The 24280-nt window shown below is 43.5% G+C and overlaps 1 protein-coding gene across 1 annotated transcript in view; it reads right to left on the bottom strand.

The window, feature by feature from the left end:
- LOC148538901 (uromodulin-like) overlaps positions 1 to 24280 on the bottom strand; it is a 64786-nt gene that overhangs the window by 23896 nt on the left and 16610 nt on the right. Inside the window, exons 8-12 of the mRNA XM_088452087.1 lie at positions 23262 to 23470; positions 20873 to 21024; positions 10859 to 11104; positions 8756 to 8918; positions 7266 to 7347 (exon numbers count right to left, since the gene is read on the bottom strand). Coding sequence (XP_088308213.1) covers positions 7266 to 7347; positions 8756 to 8918; positions 10859 to 11104; positions 20873 to 21024; positions 23262 to 23470 — 852 coding nt within the window. The remainder of the gene's footprint in view (positions 1 to 7265; positions 7348 to 8755; positions 8919 to 10858; positions 11105 to 20872; positions 21025 to 23261; positions 23471 to 24280) is intronic.

Here is a 24280-nt window from a genome sequence, read left to right as displayed (position 1 = left end):
TGACAATAAGGAGGATGTTGATGATGAATGTTTTGGACAAGAACAAGTTGAATCAGGAGGATGATGTTTGTGTCAAAGTTAGTCCACCAACAGTGGCATCAGTACTTGGCACTGATAAGAAGAAAAAGGACATTGTTATGCCTTCCCACAATACCAAGAGGCCACCTCTTCTGTGTGGAATCATTTTTACCCAAATCTGCTAAAATTTGTCAAGGCATCTGTACCATTGTGCTTCCAAGGTAAGTAGAGGTAGGGATGTTAACCATCTAGGCACCTCTTCCCTGTTACATCATTTGCAGCGAGTTTATGCAAAGTATTATCAAAATCTGGAAAATCCAGCATCAGCTACCCAGCAAATAAGGATAAATCCAAGCACATGCAATCTCTACTGCCAACACTGTCATCATCAATATCCTCATTAATGATTGTAATCAGAATCATTGTGCAATAGGGCTTCTGCTGCTGGGGGTGAATCTTCATCATAGAAGGGGACCAAGAATGCTAGTAGTTTCAAACAATAGACTTTGATATAATCATTTGCAAGTGGTATCAATTATGACAACTGCATCCTGTTGCACACAAGATTATTGAAGTCATGATGGTTATGCAGGGCCGGCTCCAGGGGTTGGACCACCCTGTGCTGGCTCTATTAATAGTGACTGAAAGTGGGGGTTTGGTCTAATTAACATAGGTCATGCCCCCTAAGTGATGTTACTTGGAGGCGTGCCTGCATAGCACGCCTCCAAATAACATTACACCTGGTGTAAGCCAAGCACTCCATCACTAGCTGGGCTTCCACCAGCCCTCTCTTGGCACTGAATGGATACCATGTGCATGGACGCAGAATCCATTCAGCTACTCTGATGTCCAGTGCCACCACACAGCTGTGGTGGTGGGGGTTTCCAACCTCCCAATTTGACCACCCGTGGGCTACTTCAGCCCATGGGTTGAACAGAGGGACAGTACTGTCCCACTGAAACTGGGATGTTGGGGAGGGGTGCACCCTCTATGGGATGGTGCCCCTATTTGACCATACTAGTTGAACATCCCATGTTAGCATTAGATCTGCATCCAATTTTCACCATTAATGCATCTGGTTTTAGAGGTAATGTGCCCACTCAACCAAGTTCCATCTTGAATCTATTTAACCAGAACACATATTCCTAACCTGTACTGGGACATTAAAAAAAAGTTGTTCTTTCCCTTAAAAATGACATTGAACAGACTATCCACTTAACTATAGATATGTGGACAAGTGGTACTGGTAAAACTAAAGATTACATGACTGTGACAGTCCACTGAGTGAGTTTATGGTCTTCAGCAGCAGCAGTATCTAACATGCAATGCCAACTCATTCACAGGCAAGCTACTCTCTGTATCACTGGCTTCACTAAGAGGCATACTGGTGTCAATCTGTGGAAAAGCTCAAGGCTGTCATGACAAAATGGCTTATCCTACTAAGACTCTACTTAGGATTTGTCATTTCCAAAAAGTAACATTGTACAAGTATTACAACTGTGTCAGATTAAACATCTACCATGTTTTGTGCGCACAAAAAACTTGGTGGTTCAGAATGTCTTAAAAAATGACAGGTGCATCCAGGTCATGTTGACTATGGCTCATAAAATGTCTGGGTATATTTGGCTTGTAGAAGATTGCAGCTGAGAGAATATTTAAATTTGCCATGCCACCAAATGAAGCAGAACTTTATGGAATTCCACCCTTTATATGCTTCAGCGAATGGAGGAACAGTAACAAGTCATGACTTACACATAAAGCCATGAGATACGGAAAGAGGGGATAAGTTACCACCTTACTGCAGCAGACTGGAGAACACCCTCTGATTCATGCAAGCTACTGAAACCATTTGAAATTGTAACCATTGAAGTGAGTTCAGACACTGCCAGCCTGAGCCAGGACAAACCCTTAATTAAAATACTGGAAAAGCAGCTAGAGAAACTGAAGGAAGAGATGAAACATAGTGATTCCATTAAGTATGTTGGAGTTGTAGATCAAAATCTTTATTCTTTTTGCCAGGACTCAAAGGTTTGCAACAGCTTGCAATAGGATTACTACATTTGGCAACCATGCTTGTTCCTACAGTAGGTTGAAGTCCTATGTAATGTCTTTCTTTAAAACTTATACAGATCTTAAGATATGCAAAGAGCTCCTGTTAAGGGAGAACACTTTCCAAAACTCTACTGTCCCTATTTTACATGCTTTCAGTCATCAAACTGTTAAGACAATCACTTTAGGTAGAATACAGATGTCTTGTTTCAGGTGATGCTTCCAATAATACACTCTGCAATCACAAAGACTGTGCTGCCACAACAACTTGCCTCATCTAATCATTTGCACCTCAAAGAAAGGTTAGTCAAACATAGTACTCATTGATTTCACTGAACAATTACTAGACTGTATCATGACTTCCATTGTGTTTATTAAGTAGAAAATGACAGTGAATAGATCAACTTATTTGTTAAGAAGCATAGAACTGTAAATGTTGACCAAGACAGACTTGGATTTGAGTGACTTTTACATTTTATTTGAGTAGAACCAAAATGTACTCATTATAAAAAGGTAAGATTTACATTATCCTATGGGGGCCTAGAGGTACCTGTACAACAGGTGTGAACCTAAACACAATAATAAATGTGATAGGTATAACTTTTGTGGCAAGATTCTCTGTGTAAAATTAGGATGGCATTCACATGATAACAATGTGATAGAGAGAAAGTGTGTGTATGTGTGTAGTGTGACAAAGATGGTCTTATTCTGAGTCACACGCAATGTCAATGTTCAATGAGTTGAGCAATGTTTTGCTACTGTGTATACATGAAAAACCCTAAAAACTTGTACAGTGCACACATTACACTTTGTGTACACATAAAGGTGCAGTTCCAATTGAGCTGCATGGTAACAGAAATGCATTGGAAATGTACTGGGTGTTTCTGGGTGGAGAATCAGATGCATATAAATGATCTGCTTTACGGGCATGTTATGGGAGTGTCACATGTGTGTCACTGAAGTGTTTGCATACACAGATGCTTTATCGTTCACATTGGAGGCCATACTCAGACAGAAAATCTGCACCTGCCCTAGGGCTAGTGCAAGTTTTGATGGTCCACCAATGGTAGTGTCTAAGGAGGCACTAAGCAGCATTACAGTGTCTCTGGAAGCTCAAAGTGGGCGTCTCAATCATTGCTCATTCATATGTACATATGTACACCAGAGAATAGCTTTGTAGTGGCATTTGTAAAAAGTTGCAGACCCGGACGCAGACCAGAGACAACTACATAGGGAAGATAAACAGAGAACTAAGGGCCTGATTCAGAGCCGCTCGTAAGTGGCCGCTCGTTCGCTCTGAGCGATGTTTGCCCAAATGCGCATGCGTATGGATCGTTATACGCATGCGCGAACCAGTCAGTGCGGTCGAAATTCATGTGCTCGCAAAATAGTGAATGCCTGATAATTTGAGTGACAGGAGTAGGCATATGTGGGTGGTAATGGGGGAAGGTGCTTGAAAACGGGGAGTGGAGATCCGAACGCAGGCGTGCTTAAAGGTCAAAACGGTAGTTTTATGGGTGTGCATAATTAAAACAGCAGCGTCATTGACCATGTCACTGGGTTATTTTATAGCCAGAACTGCTCGCAAAATTGTGGTAGCAAAAATCAACCCCAAGAATAGCGAGCAGTTCATACCCTGGTCGATGTACTCGATTAATCTAATAAATAGCGGACATGGCGTAGGATGCGAGCGGTCAGGGGGCGTATTTTTTCAAAAAACGACCGCAAGTTTTGTTCGCTGGTTTAGACCTAGAGGCGTTAACAGACCGCAAAGAGCGAACGGTTGATTTGAATAGCCACCCCTATTTTCTGGACGAGCGAGCGCTAATTGCATCCGGCAATGAATCAGGCCCTAAGACAATAATAGAATACATTTGGAGGATTTCTGCATTAGTGGAATTGGGTGTTCCATGCATAATGCATCCTGTTATAAATCCATGTAATAAATGCAGATTTGTTTAATCATACTGTATATAATAGTGTTTTTGACAGCTTAGATGCAACTATACAGAAAACCATACCTTTGAAGAACAGAGTAGCAACATCAAGAAAAGATTCATCCAAAAGGTATATGAAGAAAAGACTTTCCAAGAACAAATTGAAAGAATTTAAAAAATGGATAGGAAAGAATGAATCAGTTACAACTTAAAAAAGAAACAACCTAGAGAAATACAAACTACGTTCATCACACAGTACAACGGAAACCATAGGAAGATAGAAAACATCTTGAATAACCACTGGCACATCCTATTATTAGATGAAGAATTAAAACAAAAATTACCATACAAGCCTAAAATCATGTACAGAAAAGCAAAAAACTTGAAACAGTGCCTTACACAAACTTTCTTCCAAAGCTAAAAAAGGCAACTTCTACAAATAATAAAGGTTTTTATTTTTGCCTAAAATGCCAAGGTTGCAAGAACCAAGCAACAACTACAAAACCAATTTAGACCTTTCAGTAAAAAAAAAACACAAAAAGTATTTAAAATCACAGACTGTATATCCTGCGTGACTGAGGGAGCTATATACCTTCTGGAGTGTCCATGTGGTACGCAGTATGTGGGACAGGCAAAAATAAAAACCAGAGTAGCTGAACATCTATACAATATATGAAGATGTCTGAAAATCCATAGCCTTTCAGCACACTTTGCTGAGCAACATAATAAGCATCCAAGATGGCGGAAGTTTGTCAGTATACAAAAAGTAAAACCCCACCGGAGAGGAGGAGATTTAGTTAATACATTAAAGAAGAATGAAACTAAATGGATATACCAGTTACTAGGGATGAGCAGGTTCAGTTCTCAGAGAAATGAAACCACACAAATTTCGGGGGATCCGGGGTGATCCGAGCAAAGCTCGGATCTGCCTGCCTACCCTGGATCCCTCAACTGAGGCATAACATCGCGATCCTGCTGTCAGGTCATGAGGTTTTGTATTGTGCAGGCTTAACGCTGATTGGCTGAGAGAGCCATCTGTCATGCCTCTCAGCCAATCAGCGTTAAGCCCATATAATATACACACAGCCAGGAAGCAAAAGAAAATGGCGCCCACCATCCCCCACTGCCTGACACCGCCGGCACCCCCACTGGCAGCATCCCCTGCTGCCGACACCATCACTGCTGACACTGCTGGCACCCCTGCACTGGTGCCCTATGTGCTGAGGACACAGTCAGTGACCCCCAAACTGATGACACTGCCGGCACTCCCACATTGAGGACACCACCAGCACTCCTGCACTGCCGACACTGTCAGCACACATGCACTGAGGAAACCGCTGGCAATCCCGCTCTGCAGACACCACCGGCACTCTGCATTGAGAACACCCCTGCACTGCTGACACAGTCAGCAAACCTGCACTGAGGACACTGCTGGCACCCCTACTCTGCCGACCCCACCGGCACCCTGGATAGAGAACACCACTGCACTGCTGACACAGTCAGCAAACCTGCACTAAAGACACCACTGGTACTGCCGACATCGCCGGTACCCTTCACTGAGGACACTGCCAGCACCACAGCACTGCCATTCCATGTACTAAGGACACAACCCTTGCACTGCCAACACAGCCAGCAAACCTGCACTGAAGACACCACTTGCACCCCCACTCTGATGACACCGCTGATACCCTGCACTGAGGACACTGCCCGCACCATAGCACTGCCATTCCATGTACTGAGAACACCGTCAGCAATCCCACTCTGCCAACACTGCTGTCACAGTAAGTGAACTATTGGTGTATCCAACCCACACTGTATAACACACTGTATCTGTGTGGGAAAATGGAAGCTGAACTGCCACATGTTAGTGCCGCCCTCTGTGTCACTTAGCTTAGTCAGCCAGCTAGCTGGATGCAACCTTTTGGCCTTAACTAGATGAAAAAAATTATATTGAGAGGTGGTCAAAATTGATTGTAAATGACTGTAAATAAATTATATTGAGGTTATTAATACTGTAGGAACAAGAAAAGGCCAATTTTATGTGATTTTAGATGTTTTTTTATTTTTTAAGAAAAAAATCCAGATCCAAAACCAAAACCCGAAAACAAAACACGGAGTTGAGGTTTTGGCAAAACCAATCCTGGTCCAAAACCAGGTTGGCGCAAATCTCTACCAGTTACAATCTTTGGAACCTAAAGGACTAAATATAGACATTGAACTTAAAGCCTTTTTAAAGTGAACCCCAATCATAACATAACACTTCCTTGAATTTGTTTATTTTAATTTTTTAATAGATTTTACTCATTTTAATTATCCTATTTCCATTTTCGAATATGAGCCTCAATCAACATAACATGTCCTTGAATTTTACCTATTTCAATTATTCTATTTTATTCCCATTTATTACTGATTCTTACTTATTTTATTATTTTACTTCTATATATATATCTTTTATTCTATTATTATTATTTTTTATTATTTTTTCAAACTAAGCACAGCAGCATAGAGTTTTAATAGTGGCTTATAGGAACATGTGGTTGCCACCTTTTAGGCTATTTCTAGTTCCGGCCACCCCCACTTACTTAATAAAGATTCCCTATTTAAAGACAATGAATAAAGACAATAAACATCCTTGAAAAAGCATCTTTGATTAGAAGAGAAGCGTGCAAATGAGTACTAGCTGGAGGAGGCAAGACCCAATTAGGAACAAAGCCGGCATCTGACATCATCACATACCACCGCGGCCATACCGACCGGGTCTCTGCCGCACACCACAAGGAATCATGGCAAGAAGAGGAGCAGTATCCACAGGTAGGGTCAGTTAGGGACATTTCCGCCCACACCAGGGTGAAGCAACCTCGATCCAGACCGCACATACCAGACCTCACTTCGCTGCACCAATAGCCCAAAAAGGCTGCAAACATTACTCACATGTACAGTATGTGGTTATTAACCACTGCTTTTAAAATTGCTGACTGTCTGTTGCTAAGTTTGGAAATTACTTGTCTTTTTTTGTTACTTTATTTATTTTATTTTACTTTATTTTTACTTTGTATATATTTTATCATCATTTTTTTTCATTTTGATTTATTTTTCTGTTTCCATCTCCCTTATTTTTATTACTTTATTTTATTTTAACACTTGCATACACATTATCCTATATATCAACATCCATTTACAGCGCTTGGTCCCAGCCTATTAGGCTGTACCCATAATACATAATACTGTATTCATTACACATACTGAAGTACAACAACTTACCATAGCACACTATAGGCCCAAACTCTAGAGTAACAGTGCTATCTTGTATCAGAGCTCGGTGAGACTGTGGCCTGGAACATGACTGTGAAGAAAATAGTTAAGAAAGAGAATGAAATGCCTGGTAACCACTGCATATATAACATTTCAGTTTACTGCATACTTGCCTACTTTTGGAAACTAGTTTCAGGGAGATTCTAGATGGAATGAGAGTTTGCACGGCATGCCACGGAGGGGGCATGTCATGCTCCACCTATGGCTGCTTGGGGGTGTCCTGCAGTGGCAGGAGGACTACTGTAAGTGCAGCATGCTGCCAGGGGGGGTTTGTGTATGGGTGTCAAAGAGTTTTTATACCTTCCATGGACACACAGTGGTCAGTGCTACCATACATATACCCAGGGTCAGTAACAGACTATATACACAGGAGTAGGTTCTAGACACACACACACTTGTCACACAGGAGTCAGTGCTAGACAAACACACACACTTGTCACACAGGAGTCAGTGCTAGACACACACACACACTTGTCACACAGGAGTCAGTGCTAGACACACACACACACACTTGTCACACAGGAGTCAGTGCTAGACACACACACACACACACTTGTCACACAGGAGTCAGTGCTAGACACACACACATACACTTGTCATGCAGGAGTCAGTGCTAAACACACACACACTTGTCACACATGAGTCAGTGCTAGACACACACAAACACTTGTCACACAGGAGTCAGTTCTAGACACACACACACACTTGTCACACAGGAGTCAGTGCTAAACACACACACACACTTGTCACACATGATTCAGTGCTAGACACACACACACACTTGTCACACAGGAGTCCGTGCTAGACACACACACACACACTTGTCACACATGAGTCAGTGCTAGACACACACACACACACACTTGTCACACAGGAGTCAGTGCCACACACACTGTCAGTGCCTGTCTATGGAGCTGCTGAGGTAGAACCACAGAGTACAGACACTCACCTTGGGCAGAGGCACTCCTCCTCCATCCTCTCCTCCGAGCTCTGGGATCCGGCCACCACCATACTGAGCAGAGCTGCATTCCACTCCAGACCAGCTCCCCCATCACCAGCAGACATCTCCCTCGCCCTCCTGGATGTCTCTCTGCAGCTCCCAACATGCAGGGTTGAGAGGGGGAGGGATCCACCGCTTCTGCCATAGCCGCTGATGCTGGAGAAAGAAGACACTATAGTGTCTTCAAGCCCGCCCTGCCCTGCATTCACAGGCTCTGCTGGGCTGGGCGGCCGACGCTGCCTGCCAAGAGCCCGCGGCAGTTCAAATTTCAGATGGGGCTGCTGGATTCCGGGGGATTGGAATGGCTTTGCGGGGCAGCAGGAGGCTGGTGGGTAAAATGGGAGACTCCCGCCAGATGCGGGAGTGTGGCAAGCATAGTTTACTGAAGCCATCATGTTTTTCCATTTCAACATTTAGTAGAACAATTGACCAAACTTACGGGTTTGCACATCCTTCTTGTGGTATCACAAAGATTGATTTCACAGTGCAAGTAAACTATGGTAGAATCTTCAGCAAATTTGAACATTTGAACAGAAAAGAGTCCTCGCAAAGAAACTCCATTTTCCCTCACAATGATAGTTGCATCTTCCTTATTAGGACATCTAGAAAATAAATGATACATACAACTTACATGTGTAGCCCTGTGCACCAATGGAAGCCAACTTACTTTGTACAAAATCATACTATGCCTATTAGCTTATTATTAGCTTATTAGCTGCTGAGCCAAGGCTATCACTTATGTTATACAATGACCTATGTGGAGACCCCATCATGAGTGCATAAAGTTTGCAAATATATATTCAACTTCCTTCAAAGTAGTCAACACATTTGTATGTATTACATACATACATATGTAATTTACCCAGATTGTTTGAGGAAGTATTTTTATTGAAAACCAGTAGCCTAAAGTAGATTTTCAAACTCATAATTCATTATTTGTCTGTAAATTTCTTTGGAAAAATTTAAAAACTAGGAAATACTGCTTGCATAAGTATTAAAACACTGCATACTACACTATGTAGACAAAAGTGATTAAACACCCCCCCGCGCAAGCGAAATGATCTGCTCCTGCAGCAGGCACGTGTTTGTGAAGTATAAAATGAGAAGTATATAGATGTTCTTGATAACTTTGTGCTCCCTACATTGTGTCAGTTCTACAGAAACAACAAATGTTTTTATCAGGACGACAATGCCACCAGTCATGTTTCCAGGGCAATGATGGATTGGTATACAGAAAATTCAATAACCCGGATGGACTGATCAGCTCAGAGTCCAGATCTTTACTCCATTGTGAACCTCTGGGATGAATTGAAGTGACAGGTGCATTTTAGGTTTACTCAACCTTCTTCAGTATCACAGTTGGTCACTGTACTTAGGGTGGAATAGCAAAACATACCACCTGCTGTTGTTCAGGAACTTGTGGACAGTTTGCCAAGAAGGGTGTCTGCAGTAATCACTGCATGTGGTGGACCTACAAAGTACTGATGTCAATAAAATCTTGTTGATCTATTTGATGTCAGTGTCCAATCACTTTTGTCTACATAGTGTGGTACTTCATAGAACCACCTTTTGCTACAATAACAGTTGTGGTAAGTTTCTACCAGTATGCACACTGGGCCTGATTCATTATGGATCGCAACTGCAACAGCGTACGCAGTGAACCGATTGTTGCACACTGCTCATGCATCACAGTGCATGTGTGCCATGGCTACACTGCGATCACACTGCGATCATGCAGAGCTGGGTAAGCCATCGCAGAGTGAGTGACAGGTAGTCAGCATTTGGGGTGGTATTGAGGGAGTGGTTAGAGAAACACAGGTGTGCCTTTCTGTTTGAAATCTGATGCATAGGCGTGCATAAATTAGCCACTGCGATGGTAATATGCAGCTTGAGTAAGGTCTGACCTGTTGAAATTCTGTGTGAGGGACCATGTTACTCGATGTTCCTGATGTATACACAGGACTGCAAGGTATTGCGGATGTGAGATAGCAGTAGTGGGTGGCAGTGGGCATCTCTATGCTTGCTCTGTGACAGCATTACAATAACATTCATTAGCATATTTTTGCAGCGGGTCTGCGTGTGCAATCGCAGCTGTGATCACAATAGCGATCTGTTGTGAATCAGGCCAACTGTTGGGAGTGATTTTTGTCAATTCTCTTTTGCAGATTAGCTCCAATTTATTCAGTTTGAAAGGATGACACGTACTGTAGACTGGAATTCTCAATTGGGTTGAGATACAGTATGGACTTTAACTTGGCCATTCTAGAACATTAACCTTTTTGTTATTCGACCACACCAAGTTGGCTTTGGCATTGTGCTTGGTATCATTGTCCTTCTGAAAGGTGAACTTTCTCCCAAGCTTTAGTATTCTAGCAGACTGAAGCCGTTTGTCTAGCAGTATATCCCTGTATTTTACACCAATCCATAAATCCTTCACTTTTAACAAGATGTCCAGTCCCCATGGAGAAAAAGCACTCAGACTAAGGTCTAAGAATTTGTTAAATAATCTACAATAAAACTCAGATATTCCTTCATTCCTCACCTTTCTTTAATAATGTAATATTTCATTGGATCATCACCTTGTCTGCTAGGTGTAGCATAACAGTTTTTCATTGTAACAACATACTGAGAAGTATTTGTACCATCTAGAATAACTCCAACATGTAATGTTGCTGTTTTTGGTAGCACCAGCTCTGTCTCTTGATATGTTGATATGAAATTTTGATCCTTATAGAGAACCATGTATGCTTTGAATTGTCCAGTGCCTTCAACATTGAAGCTTGTTGAACTGGAATAAAAATTATATTACATGGAATTAGTCATGAAATTGTCACATACAGTAGCTATAGATTAGTTCTTATACTGTAATTACCACTGAATAACATAACATTTATATTGGAGTGTAATAAATAAGAGGTTAAAGGACCTACAGTATTTATGACGTAGTGAGGCTTTTTGCTGGAGAAAGGGGTTATAACTGCTTCTTCCTATATAACAAAATAATATTGCAGATATACCACAGAGAAATCACTAATTGCTATTGTGGACCTTGTATTTACACAGTTTACTGTGTACCATAGTATTGGGTTGTTGTATCTTCTCATCTTCTCAATTGAACAAGCATTGCTTCCCGGTGCTACTGTAGATAATGCCATCTTCAGACCCATCAATGTGGCACTGAATTGGCTTGAATTGATCCCGACCAGGTAAAACTACGTCCTTATCAATGTCAACCCAATGGCATCTCTCTGTAAAACACCAAATGCTTCCCCCCACGTACAACACCAAGATATCTGTCTACCATCAGGTCATTGAGACACTACACCAGGAACATAGGAATGCCTAGGTGGGCCCATGTGCAGCACCCCTCCATTCTGTCCCATGCAGTGACTCTGTGGCTTGTGTTGTGCCATCTTATGGGGAAGATGGTACATGTGCTGAAGATAGCATAGGCTCTTAGGCTCTGGAACAGTTCCAGAGTCTTTGCTTTCAATGCGTGGTGCCATCTTTCCAAAGTTGTCACTGGAGACTTGCTTGTTGGTAGGCCTGGCATTATTGTTAGTTACTTATGCTCTACATTCAGTGTGTGCTGTGCCGGGGGATCCTCACTGCACAATACTCCAGTGCACTGACCAAAGTGCTCCATAGTGACAAATAGCTAAGTATTACTATTGCTATAATTTCTAGGTGGAAGACACTGTCTTGACACAAATAGATACAAAAAGAAAGCTATTCAGTCCCAAATTTACCAAACATAAAATTCCAGGATATTCTCGGAGAAACTGGTACCAATCCAAAAGCATTAAGGTGCCTATTTTTAACAAGCTCTAAAAAGAATAATTTTTTGAAGAGATGAGCGGTTCTGTTTTGGCTTAGATATTCCCGCCAATTTGGGATCTCAGAGTGAGGCACAATATCTTCTTTCACAAGCATCTCAACACAAATGTCCATGAAAGATGATGTTTTGCCTCGTTCTGAGATCTGAACTTGTTCGGGAAACCGAGGCATCTGAAGATGACTGTAGCAGGTAAGTTCAGAGGAGCAATGGGAGACTGAGGTGTTGCAAACAAATAAGCTTTTTATTCCAGGCTTGAAAAGGCAGAGCCACTGTAATGGCTTCTTACATAAGGCAAACACAGTTCAGGAACAATTATTCAGCTTACATGAGATAGCAGTTCAAATGAGCACAGTATTCACAGCAATCATGGTTCATATTGACCATCATAGAAAGAGCTGCTAAAGGCACAACCTCTCTCTCACATTTCCACTGATTAACTTAACCTACCAGGTTTTTATACCTTAGCTGGTCTTAATTGAGGTAAGGGTGTGGTTCCTCCCTGGCTACAGGGAGGTTTAACCCTTTCCTCAGAATGTGGCAGAGACCCACTCTGTCACATACCTCTCCCTCTAAAGGGCAAAGCCAAATTGCCCGCAGCAAAACTCTCCAGCTCAGTTACGGACAAAAAAATCTGCATTCATACTGGTCTGAGGCAGACTTCAAAAGAAAAAGGCTGGAGAGTCAGGTACCTCTTTGCCAGTCTTGCATTAGAATTTTTCATAGACTGTCAACATTTTAACGGTGCATGATCAGTAACCACAGTAAACCTGGCCCCACAATGATAATATCTCAATGATTCAAGAGCCCATTTTATAGCGAGGCATTCTTTTTCAATTACAGAATACCTAGTCTCTTGGGGGGACAACTTTCTACTAAGACCTAGAGTCGGGTGTTCAATGCCATCAAACTCCTGACACAAAATTGCTCCCAAGCCAATATCAGAGGTGTCTGTTTGTACTACAAAAGGCTTGGTAAAAGACTTTAAAACTGGATCTTTACACAAAAGATGTTTAAATTTGGTGAATGCAGACTGATAGTTCTTAGACCACTCAAGTTTATTTGGAACATCATTTTTTAAATGATCTGTTAAGGGAGCAGCTAAGGTAGGAAATTGAAGCAAAAACCTCCTGTAATAGCCTGATAAACCCACAAAAGACCTTAACTCTTTATTGGTAGTTGGAACTTGGGCATCAGCTAGTGCCCGTAGTGTACTCCCTTACTCACAAGGGGCTACAGACTCCCACTACCCACCACATACCCTAAGTACTTGGTTTCATTTTTACCTTGAACACATTTCTTCAAATTACTGTAGCAGTTAAACCTGAAGCTCTCAAAGACTGAAAAATAGCCCTAAGCCTATTAACAAGGGCATTCCAATGCTGACTATATATGACAATATCATCCAAGTATGCTGCAGCATAATTCTGATGAGGACAAAGCACCTGGTTCATTACCCTCTCCACCATCTTATTCCATTCCAAATAACCACCCCAAGGAACTACATGGGCTAAAATCAGATCCTTCTTTCTGAAAGGGCCTGGGACCACCAACTGTCATATCACCTCCCTCATTTGTTTGTGCTTGTCTAGTTGATATAAAACCTCTCCTAGCGACATAATATGGGGATATTTTATATTTGTTACATGTGACAAGTTGACACCATCCACTGAAAGAACCTTTGCAAAAGCCCTTTTTAAAGCAGGATCTTCCCACTGGGCCTTTCTTAAATCAGGCTAAGGCACAAGGGAAAATGTTAAGACCTCTTCATTAATACTACTTAATTGAATCTCAGCATTATTCCCCATGCTATGAGGATTAGGTGGGCTGCTAGACATAGTGTTCCTAGACCTCTCAGCATTACCATGGACATCAGCATGCATACTGTAGGTACATTAGTAATGACAGCTTCATCAGAATTATCAGATACATTGACATGAACAGGAACATCAGCATTTAAAGGCACAGTGCGAGCAGTAACATTATGGGAAGATATCTTTTTCCCCAACAATACCTCACGAACAAGCCAGTATCTGTGATCACTTCTCCTTTGTTTCTTAGATTTAGGAGCCTTTAACTGAGACAGAAACAAATCAGGGGAGAATGGAAATGTCTCTCCAAGAGTTGCTGCAGGCACCTGTTCCTCCAGCAGAACAAAAGAAGTGAGGCCAGTCACAATATAATAGCATAGGAGCTGGTAACACACCCACACGTAGTTTTGCAGTCTTTCCCCTGATTATCAAAGGGTCCATGGCAACAGGAAAGGCCCGAACATCTCCATACACACAACAGATGCGGACTAGTTCGTGGGGCAACAACTCTGGGGACAACAAATACCTTTGTATCAGCATAGTAGCAGTGCCAGAGTCCACCAAGCCCTTGACCAGTCTATTACCAACTTGCACACATACCTGTATTCTAGATGGATGAAGACAGGTCTCTATAGCTGTAAAGACACCTGAGAAAGAGCAATCCATCTGTGGACATGTCCATTCTTGATGCCCACCTTGGCCACATGAGGATCACACTTGAGTTGGAGTTTTTGGGGAAGTACTCCACTCTAAACCTTCAACTTCTGGAAAACACGCAGCCATCATCTTCCCCATAGAATTACTTCTTGGCCAAAAACCCTCTTTATGTGAAGAGAAGGGCGAAAATTTTGGCCTCAATTTCCCTGGAGCCATTGTCTGTAAGGAGTACTGGTGCCTATCTGAATCCATACCTGGGGACACCTTATCCTGAGACCATGACTGCTGTGAAGACAAATGGGGAGACTCCAGTGTAATTAAAGAAGAGGTTATCCATACCATCCTGTGCCAGCAAGGCATTTTCCACTAGCCAGACAGCGGAGTCCAAATTGTCATCTCAGTGCAGCTGGACCCAGCAAGCAACTTGGGCAGGGAGAAGTGCAATAAATTGTTCTAGAGTGAACAACTCTACCAGCCAGGCGGAATTATGTAGGTCTGGCTGCAGCCATTTAACTGTGAGGTCAGCCAGTTTCTGGGCCAGGACGCATGGCCTTCTTTCAGGATCATAGAACACAGACCTGAGTTTCCGCCATTTTGCTTCTGGATAGAGGCCAAACCGATCCGCTATGGCAGCCTTCACTCGGTCATATATTTTTTAATCTTCCAGGGAGAGAGTGGCATATGCAGCTTGGGCCTCCCCCATTAGCTGAAGGGCAATCTGTACAGCCCAGGAATCTTTGGGCCATGCTTGCAAGGTAGCACCCCTTTTCAAAAGTGGTAAGAAAGGCCTCCAAATCATCTGAGGCCTGAATTTTGAGGAGCTACTGTTTAAAGAAGTCCAACATTTGTTGCAAAATGGCTTCCATGGTGGTCTCTTTAGGATCCCTGGCACAGGACTCACTTTATCCCACTTCTGACACCACAATGTGGCGGGTAAGTTTAGACAACTAATGGGAGACTGAGGTGTTGCAAACAAGTAAATTTGTTATTCTGTGCTTGAAAAGGCAGAGCCAGTGTAATGGCTTTCCTACATAAGGCAAACACAGTTCAGGAACAATTATTCAGCTTACATGAGATAGCAGTTCAAATGAGCAGAGTATTCACAGCAGTTATGGTTCAGATTGTCCAGCATAGAGAAAGCTGCTAAAGGTGCAAAGTCTCTTCCACTGACTAACTAAACTTACCAGGTTTTTATACCTTAGCGGGTCTTAATTGAGGTAAGGGTGTGGTTCATCCCTGGCTACAGGGAGGTTTAACCCTTTCATCAGAATGTGGGAGAGACCCACTCTGTCACAATGACATTAACAGCTCTTTCCTATTGAATGAACTATCGGAGAGCATAGAGAATCCTTTAAGATTTCTTCTGTGCTGACCTATACATCAGAAAACTGCCCACATGTGTAATCTTTTACTACTGTGATCAAAAGCAAAACAGGAATTTTCTCTACATTGACATACACACAGCTGCCGGTGCCGGGAGCTGTGTGTTTATTTTAATTAGCAGCCAATGAGAATCTATCAGACTCTCATTGGCTGCTGTGCCCACTGCCGGAGCCAGGCTGGAGCTCACTCATGGGCTACATCTTCCAGCTCCCACAGTGGGTAATGGGAGAGACGTAATAATGTCATGATATCTTTCCCATAATGCAGAGTGGGCCATCCTGGGAGGATGGATGGAGGAGCGAATGGCAGCAGCGGGAGCGGGGATTCAGGTAAGTGTTTTTTTTTCATTTTTATTACGTGTGTCTACTGGGGTCACTACAAGGGGGGGACCACTACTGGGGGAAATACAAGGGGGGGACCATTACTGGGGCACTACAAGGGGAGGACTACTACTAGGGGCACTATAAGGGGGACTACTACTAGGGGCACTGCATCGGGGACCACTACTGGTGGCACTGCTTAGGGGGGACCTCCACTGGGGGCACTGCAAGGGGGGGTACTACTACTAGGGACACTACAAGGGGGGACTACTACTAGGGGCACTACAAGGGGAGGGTACTACTACTAGGGGCAATGCATAGGGGGGTCTACCACTGGGGGCACTGCAATGGGGGACCACTACTGGGTGCTCTATATAAAGGGCAATACTGGGGGTACTGCATAGGGGGGGACTACAACTGGGGCCACTATTTAAAGGGCACTGCATATGGTTTACCACTATTGGGGGCACTGCATGGGGGGACTACTAATGAGTGCACTATATAAGGGGCACTGCATAGGGAGTACCACTACTGAGAGCACTGCATAAGGGATACCACTACTGGGGGCACTATATAAGGGGTTTACTACTGGGGGCACAAGGGGCACTGCACAGGGGGGCACTACTGTGGGCACTGTATAAGGGGCACTGCATAATGTGGATCACTACTGGGGACACCACTGGAGGACTGCATAAGGGGTACCTCTCCTGAGGCACAAGGGCAGGCTTGGACTGGGCTGCCGGGGATTCGGGGTATTCCCCGGTGGGCCCCGGTGATTTATAGCCATGCCCATTATTGCAGGAGGGCGTGGCTTAGATCCGGTAACCGGCGCTGTATTTTTTAAACTGTGTAAAGTGATTGGCGGGTGTTCGGGGGGAGGACAGCGGCCCGCGGGTGATGTGCTGCTGCGGGCTGTGTGCAGCAGGCAGCGGGCGGTACGTGGTGAACTGCGGGGCTTCTAACACCACTGATTCCATTTCCTTTATTCGGAATCAGTGGTGACGTCATCACAGGGGTGGAGCTTATCACAGGCTCCTTCTCCCTCCTAAGCTCTGCTGCCTGTGACTGTCCAGTCTGTATGTGGTGGCGGCGGGAGGAGGGGAAGGGAGGGGATCTTGCTTACCACTTGCTGCTCATGCTCTCCTGGATACACTGTCGCCAGCAGTGGTGACGTCGGGGGAGGGGGGGCCGGGAGGAGGTGGGAAGAGGCGGGCTGATCCATTTGTGAAGCCTGTGATTGACAGCAGCTGCACACTGCTTCCATCGATGACATCAGCAGGGGGAGGAGTGCAGACACAGGGAGGAGCCTGGGACACAGCATGCATGGACCACAGTCACACACCCAGCAGACTGGAAGACATCTTATTATTAAGCCAATAAGGTTGGTAGTGATTGGAATTAATGGATTTATATTTACTTGGCTGGTTATGAAAAATGCAAGCAGCCAGTGTCACATACAGCCTGGCAGCATCAGATCATACTCTGTCTATGCTTGCTGACATGCACTTTAAGTGTGTCTCCCCAAAATATAATATAAAGGATTAAAAAGCAATGAAATAATTTGCGTCAGCAAGCATAGATAGGGCCGAATTAGGGCTTATGGTGGGCCCTGGGGCAACTAGGTTGTGGGGGCCCCCACCAACAAAATTGATTATGCAAACTTATTTTACAGATGTATTATAAATACAAGTGGACCAGTGGGTGTATTATTAAGTTGTGCACAGGGTATTGCAAACAGTCAATGTGTTATGCTGGGCATACACGGCAAGATAAAATGTCTGTCAGACCGTCAGACATTTTATCTGGCCGGCTGCCAGCCGCAGATGTCCGCAGCATACACTCCGCCCCCGGGGGAGGAGACATTTCCCTGTTCCTTCCATAGGAAGGAACACAGGAAATGTCTGTCTGTCGGCCGCGCTGGGCATACACTGCCCGATGCGGCCGACAGTTACCGGGTAAATATCGCATCGGACGGGCATGCTGGACAATCCAGCATGCCCGACCAAGCAATATTTAACCCTCGGTCGCCCCCCCCATGCTACAATTATCGCGGCGATCCGCCGATATCGGGCGGATCGTCCGGATAATTGCAGCGTGTATGGCCAGCATTAGCGATAATATTTATTTATTATTTATATAGCGCACACAGAGAATATTTGGCCATTCACGTCAGTGATTGCTCCAGTGGATCTAGCAATATATATTCCCTACCACATGTACATGCACACTAGGGTTCATTTTTTGGATTGCAGGAGGAAACCGGAGCGCCTGGAAGACACACACACAAGCAAGGGGAGAACATGTAAACTCTACCAGTTAGCGCCATAGTGGGGAGTGAGGCAGTAATGCTAACCATTACACCAACCATGCTGTCCCTATCTAATACATGGCAAAAGAAAAAGTCACATAAAATGTGATTGGAGTGATGAGATGTTGCAACAGGCGGCATCTTGCAACTCTGCTGCACAATGTTGTTACCTGATGATATTTTAAACCAGGAGTCTCTATGAAGAGCTTTCAGGGTAGCAGCATTATTTCTCTCCCGGTACCCAGGAGTGCAGATACAGTCATCAGGCTTTGAGCCGTATTCAATTTGAGCCAAGCCGTGATACTTTTTTGAATCCCGGACTTTCCGCCTTCTTCGCCTGTTTGTAGGCGGAAAAGTATCGCGCTCGTGCCCGCTTTACCCGGTATTCAATTTGAAAGTACGCGAAAACGTGAAACCGGCAAAACTTAAACATGCGGAAAGTACTGTCAGATTTGGGGAAATCAGCCTGACACCCCCCAAAAGATGCTCTAACATGGGGGTTAGCTATGGTACCCCCCGATTTGGCTTGCTGAAGGTATTTGGTGTTCAATAGCTGCTAAATAGCGTTTTCCTATGCGTGATGCAGAATAGTATTCAGGAGTATTTTTTGCATAAAATAACTTATCCCCGCAAATTTGGGGTATTTGAAAATGGGGGTCAGCATATATAAAAGTTGCTAAAGTGAATTTGGAAAAAACCACCTGCGCAAGCACCTGCAATGAAAAAAACAATTGGGGCATACTTGGGGACCCCCCCAGAGTCAAGTTCGCTAGTTTTTAACTTTGTCTTTTTACCGACCATTGGGATGCCGCTGTCGGTTTCCCGACTGCCGGTATTTCATACCCATTCCATGTACAAATGCTGGCCTCTAAGGACTACATCAGCTGCAGCCACTAGAAGCTGGGTAGGGGTCGCCGAAAAGCAGAGGAGTGGCTTCCCATTATAAGCACTCTCTGCTAATTGTGGTCTGGATTGGCAGTCCCAGTGGGAGAAAGCACCCCCCGCCCCCTGGGGCTGCCTGTCTGTCCGTGATTAGCAGATAGCGGTTCTAATAGGGAGCCACTGCCAGTAAACTCTCTTTCTCACTGGGGTGCCAGATTTTATGGGGGGGGTGGGAACTGCAGCCACTTATTAAAAGGTTCACAGATTATTGATATTGTAATAGTCTGGGATGACCACACCCCTCTAATTGATGGCCACACCTACCCAAGACTGGCCACGCCCCTTCAGTGGGCCCCTGCCATTGCATTCCCCTGTGGGCCCTTCATGACCCAGTCCAACACTGCACAAGGGACACTGCATATGGGCCCCACTACAGGGGGCATTGCATAAGGGCTCAACTACAGGGGGCACTGCATATGGGCACCACTACAGGGGGCACTTCATATGGGCACCACAACAGAGGGCATTGTATATGGGCACCACTACAGGGGGCATTGCATATGGGAACCACTATAGGGGGCACTGCATATGGGCACCACTACAGGGGGCTGCCCCATATCTTTATTTTTACTTCTCTTTACTTTAATCCCATATGAACCCACCTCCTCCCTGGAACACTTAAGGGGGGGGATGCCGTAGCACGCACGTGCTCCAGGCACCATGGCTAAACTACTCCTTTGCCTATTACACACAATAACACAACCTGGTCAGAATCATTGATATAAGGTCATATTAATGTACAATACACAGCTCTGTCCACAGCAGTATGTGATGCACAAACACTCCATCTGCATTATAATGGGCCAAGTTCCACTCACACAAAGAGTGAGTTGCATCAGCTGGGCCGTCTCTTATCTGTCCCTCCTGTCCTTATACACTAGAAAGCAGAAACAGGCTGTAAAAAGTACACAATTTTGGGATGAGCCAAGCTGCAGGGTTAGAAACGAGCTTGGGGGGCACTTTGGTCATCACAGTTCTCCTCTATAATACAGAATTATGCAATGGTGGCTCCAGAGGTAGGGCTGCAGTGCAGTTTAAAATTCAAATAGGGGAGCCACACCAACCGCCACCCCTAATACTGCCAGACATTGCCAGCCAGGACTCCCTAGCAGTTGGTGTAGCTCCCCTCTTGAATTTTGGATTGCGCTGCAACCCCACCTCGAGTCTGGAGCTGCCACTGTATGGGAGTATCTTGAAGTGTAGTGTGGTGAGAAAATGACAAGTACTTTATTTACTATAGAAAATTCTTATATATTTTAAAAAGGAATAAGGTTTTCTCCAAACTCAGCTGTCACAGTACCTTAGGACAGGGTTAAACATCGTCTTAAGAGTGAGGTCAAGTGGATAAACACAAGAGAAATTCATCTGAGCTTCTGAGTTTCTGATGATTTTTTTATCTGTTTCCAATTGGACATACATAATATTCTTATAGATGGCATGTGTCCCGTTATTCTGTGGAATATAATATTAATGCAATACATTATTTACTGAACTGTGGTAATCTCACTGAGAGAATATTTCATGTAACTGGCATATCCCTATTAAAGAATATAGCAATCCAACATTTATTTTCCTGTCATTTTACATATGTGAATAGCAAAAGGAGAAGAGGAAAGAATGAGATAAGAGTGCTCCTTATTAGAGTTTGTTTCCTCTTCCCCTTTTGCTATTCAGATATAGTTTACTCTGGGAGGACCACCACATGTTAAAAGGCACTTCCTTGCCTAGGAAATGTATGTGGTTTAAATTACTAGTGCAACATCAATCCCATTTCCCTATTCCCTCTGTAGAACATTTTAAATATGTACTTGACACACTTAAATAAATAAAACAGAATGTGGGGTATAATTACCAAAGTTATTTTATGGGATCACTGCAAAAGGTCAGTATCCCTGTATGTAACAAGGAGGGTCTGCAGTAGATATCTGTGATAAAGATGTGTTCTCATTTGCTAGTTGTCCATATGCCATATGACACAGCAGTGGAGTAACTATGGGTTGTTACACCCAGTGTGGCACTGGACGTGAAATGGGGCATTGCCTCATGCACAGTGAGGCCATGTCCTTACTGCGTGACTTTTTGGGATGAACCTGAAAGCAAAGTAATAGTGATACCCCTTTACCGAGACACATCACTCCAACTTTATTGCCTGCATACATTAATTTTTATTACCTCATTGTGAGTAGGGTCATAATTATCCCATCTCAACAACATTGAAAATTCGGTTGATGATAAATTAACCCTTATATGAGATATCCATGTAAAATATTGGTAACTCCAATCAAAGAAAAGTTAATTCTAGGTCAATTGGCAAGTTTTAAACTACATTAATTTGGTCATAATGTCGACATGCAGTATGATGTCTTCCAGCGGCACTTGCCATGGTGAGTATGCCTTACCCCCAACCTCCCTTTCCTATAGCCTAACCCCAACCTCTCTTCTCGTAGCCTAACCTCAACCTTCTCTCCCATAGCTAACCCTAACCTCCCCTCTCGCAGCCTAACCCTAACCCTCCGCTGCACTTCTTTGCATAATGTCATTGTTTCACATGCCTAAATTTCAAATGGAGACATTGTGAACATGAAGTCATTAGGCCTGATTCAGACTTGGGAATAGAGTGAGCTATCTCTCTCAACTAATCATCTTGGTGAAACCATGCTGCACTGCAGGTGGGGCAGATTTAAAATGTGCAGAGAGATTTAGATTTGGGAGGAGTGTTTCCAAACTGACATCTAAATTGTAGAGTAATAATAAAGCTGTGCAGTATTTGTGGGCTACATGCAAAAGCAGCCAGTATTTACCAGACATGTAAAAAAAAGTATGTATTTACATCCCTTGCATTGCAATATGGCTTGTTCAGGTTCACAGTTGAGACAGATATCTCTCTCTGGGCCTGATTCAGACCCGGCCGCTATTTGCGGATGGTCGTTCTAAAAAAGGGGCCGTATATTTAAATTGAGCGCTCGCTCTTTGCGGTTTGTTGACGCCTCTATGTCTGAGTGAGCGTCCGAAAAATGCGCTCGCTATTTTGTGAAGACGCCCCTTTGCCGTTCGCATCATACATCATCTCCAGTATTTATTAGATTAATCGGGAGCATCGAAAGGCATCTGAACTGCTCGCAGTGGTTGTTGTAGGATTTTCTTACCGCTATCACTGCAAGCAGTTCTGGCTAAAAGACAACCAAGTGACGTGGTCGATGATGCTCCTTTACGAATTATGCACTCCCATTAAACGCCCTTTTGACCGTTAGGCACGCCTGCATTCGGATATCCACTCCCCTGTTTTCAAGCACCTTCCCCTGTTACAACCCACAAAATTTTGTCAATCAAACTAGCAGCCCCTTGCTGTTTTACGAGCACACCATTTCCGATCGCATGCGCATTACAACCCATACGCATGCGCAGTTGTGCAAACATCGCTCAGTGCGAACGAGCGGCTGCCTACGAGCGGCTCTGAATCAGGCCCTCTATTCCCAAGTCTGAATCAGGCCCATTGTGCACACACAGACATATTCAATGTTGGCATCGAGATCATAACTGTCGACATTGTAAAAGTCGACATTTTGACTAGATCCACAAAAAGATAAATATTTTTAAGATACTGTACATAGATGTAAAACAAATAAATACAGTAGATAGACAGGCGGGCAGACAGACATACAGTATGTATATCATCAGCTAGTACTCACATATAGCTGGGTACCACATTCTCCATCTTGAAGAGCAGATGTAATAGAAATAAGACTTGTATTATTCTGATCCTTAATACCTCTGCATCGTTTATCTGAGAGGTAAACACTTTTGGCATTTAAATTTAAACTTTTTAGTTGACATGTTCTAAAAGACACTTTAATGTCATGTGAATTACATGTTAGCTCAAAATCCAAGTCTTCCAAACCTTGCCAAAAAATAAATAAAAAAAAGAATTAGATAACAGTATGCACCATTGTATGTATACATATAATAAATAATAATCAGGGGTTTTGATAAACTGCAGGTTGGTAAATATACCAATACCAGTCTTTAATTTTTACATTTTTGTGTTTAATATTGAAAACTATAGAAAAAAGGTTTCTAGTATATTTTTACATAATACATTTTTCTGATTTTGCTTTATTATATCTTGATCTCATACTATCCAGTAAATGTATATAAATTGTTACAATTCTAGTACATACTGTACCTTTAATATTGTAAATTGGTATTGAATATGACATGTTAAACATCTACGTATGTCTTTTCTATAATACTACTGTCAAATTATTGTCCAATAATGGGCTAATTAGATTTTTGAGAGACAATAGTTGAGAATAACCACAGCAACCCACAACTTATACAGAACTAACAATCTGTCCCGGCTTCGCACAAGAGCAATTTTATCTCACCACAGCCCCTGCATCTCATAACATCCTACACCATGTCACCACAGTCCCCTGCATCACACCACAGCCCCCTACTTCTTATTACTTCCCCCTGCATTTCACAAAAGCTTCCTTCTTCTCACTACTGCCCCATAAATTTCACCACAGCATCCTATATTTCACTACAGTCCCTGCATCTCATAAGTGTCACCACAACCCCCCTGCTGCTGCCCTGCAGCTGACAGGGCCCAGCCACTGGGATGTGCTGTGAAGGGCTGGAGGATCATGGATGAGAGATTTGTATTGCAGCTACCATAAGCATTATCAGCAGCATGTCCCCGGGGCTG

Source organism: Taudactylus pleione, unplaced genomic scaffold (assembly GCF_031769625.1).
Source record: "Taudactylus pleione unplaced genomic scaffold, aTauple2 ptg000032l, whole genome shotgun sequence".
In the NCBI taxonomy this organism is placed as follows: Eukaryota; Metazoa; Chordata; class Amphibia; order Anura; family Myobatrachidae; genus Taudactylus; species Taudactylus pleione.
This window is presented reverse-complemented; position numbering and strand designations above follow the sequence as displayed.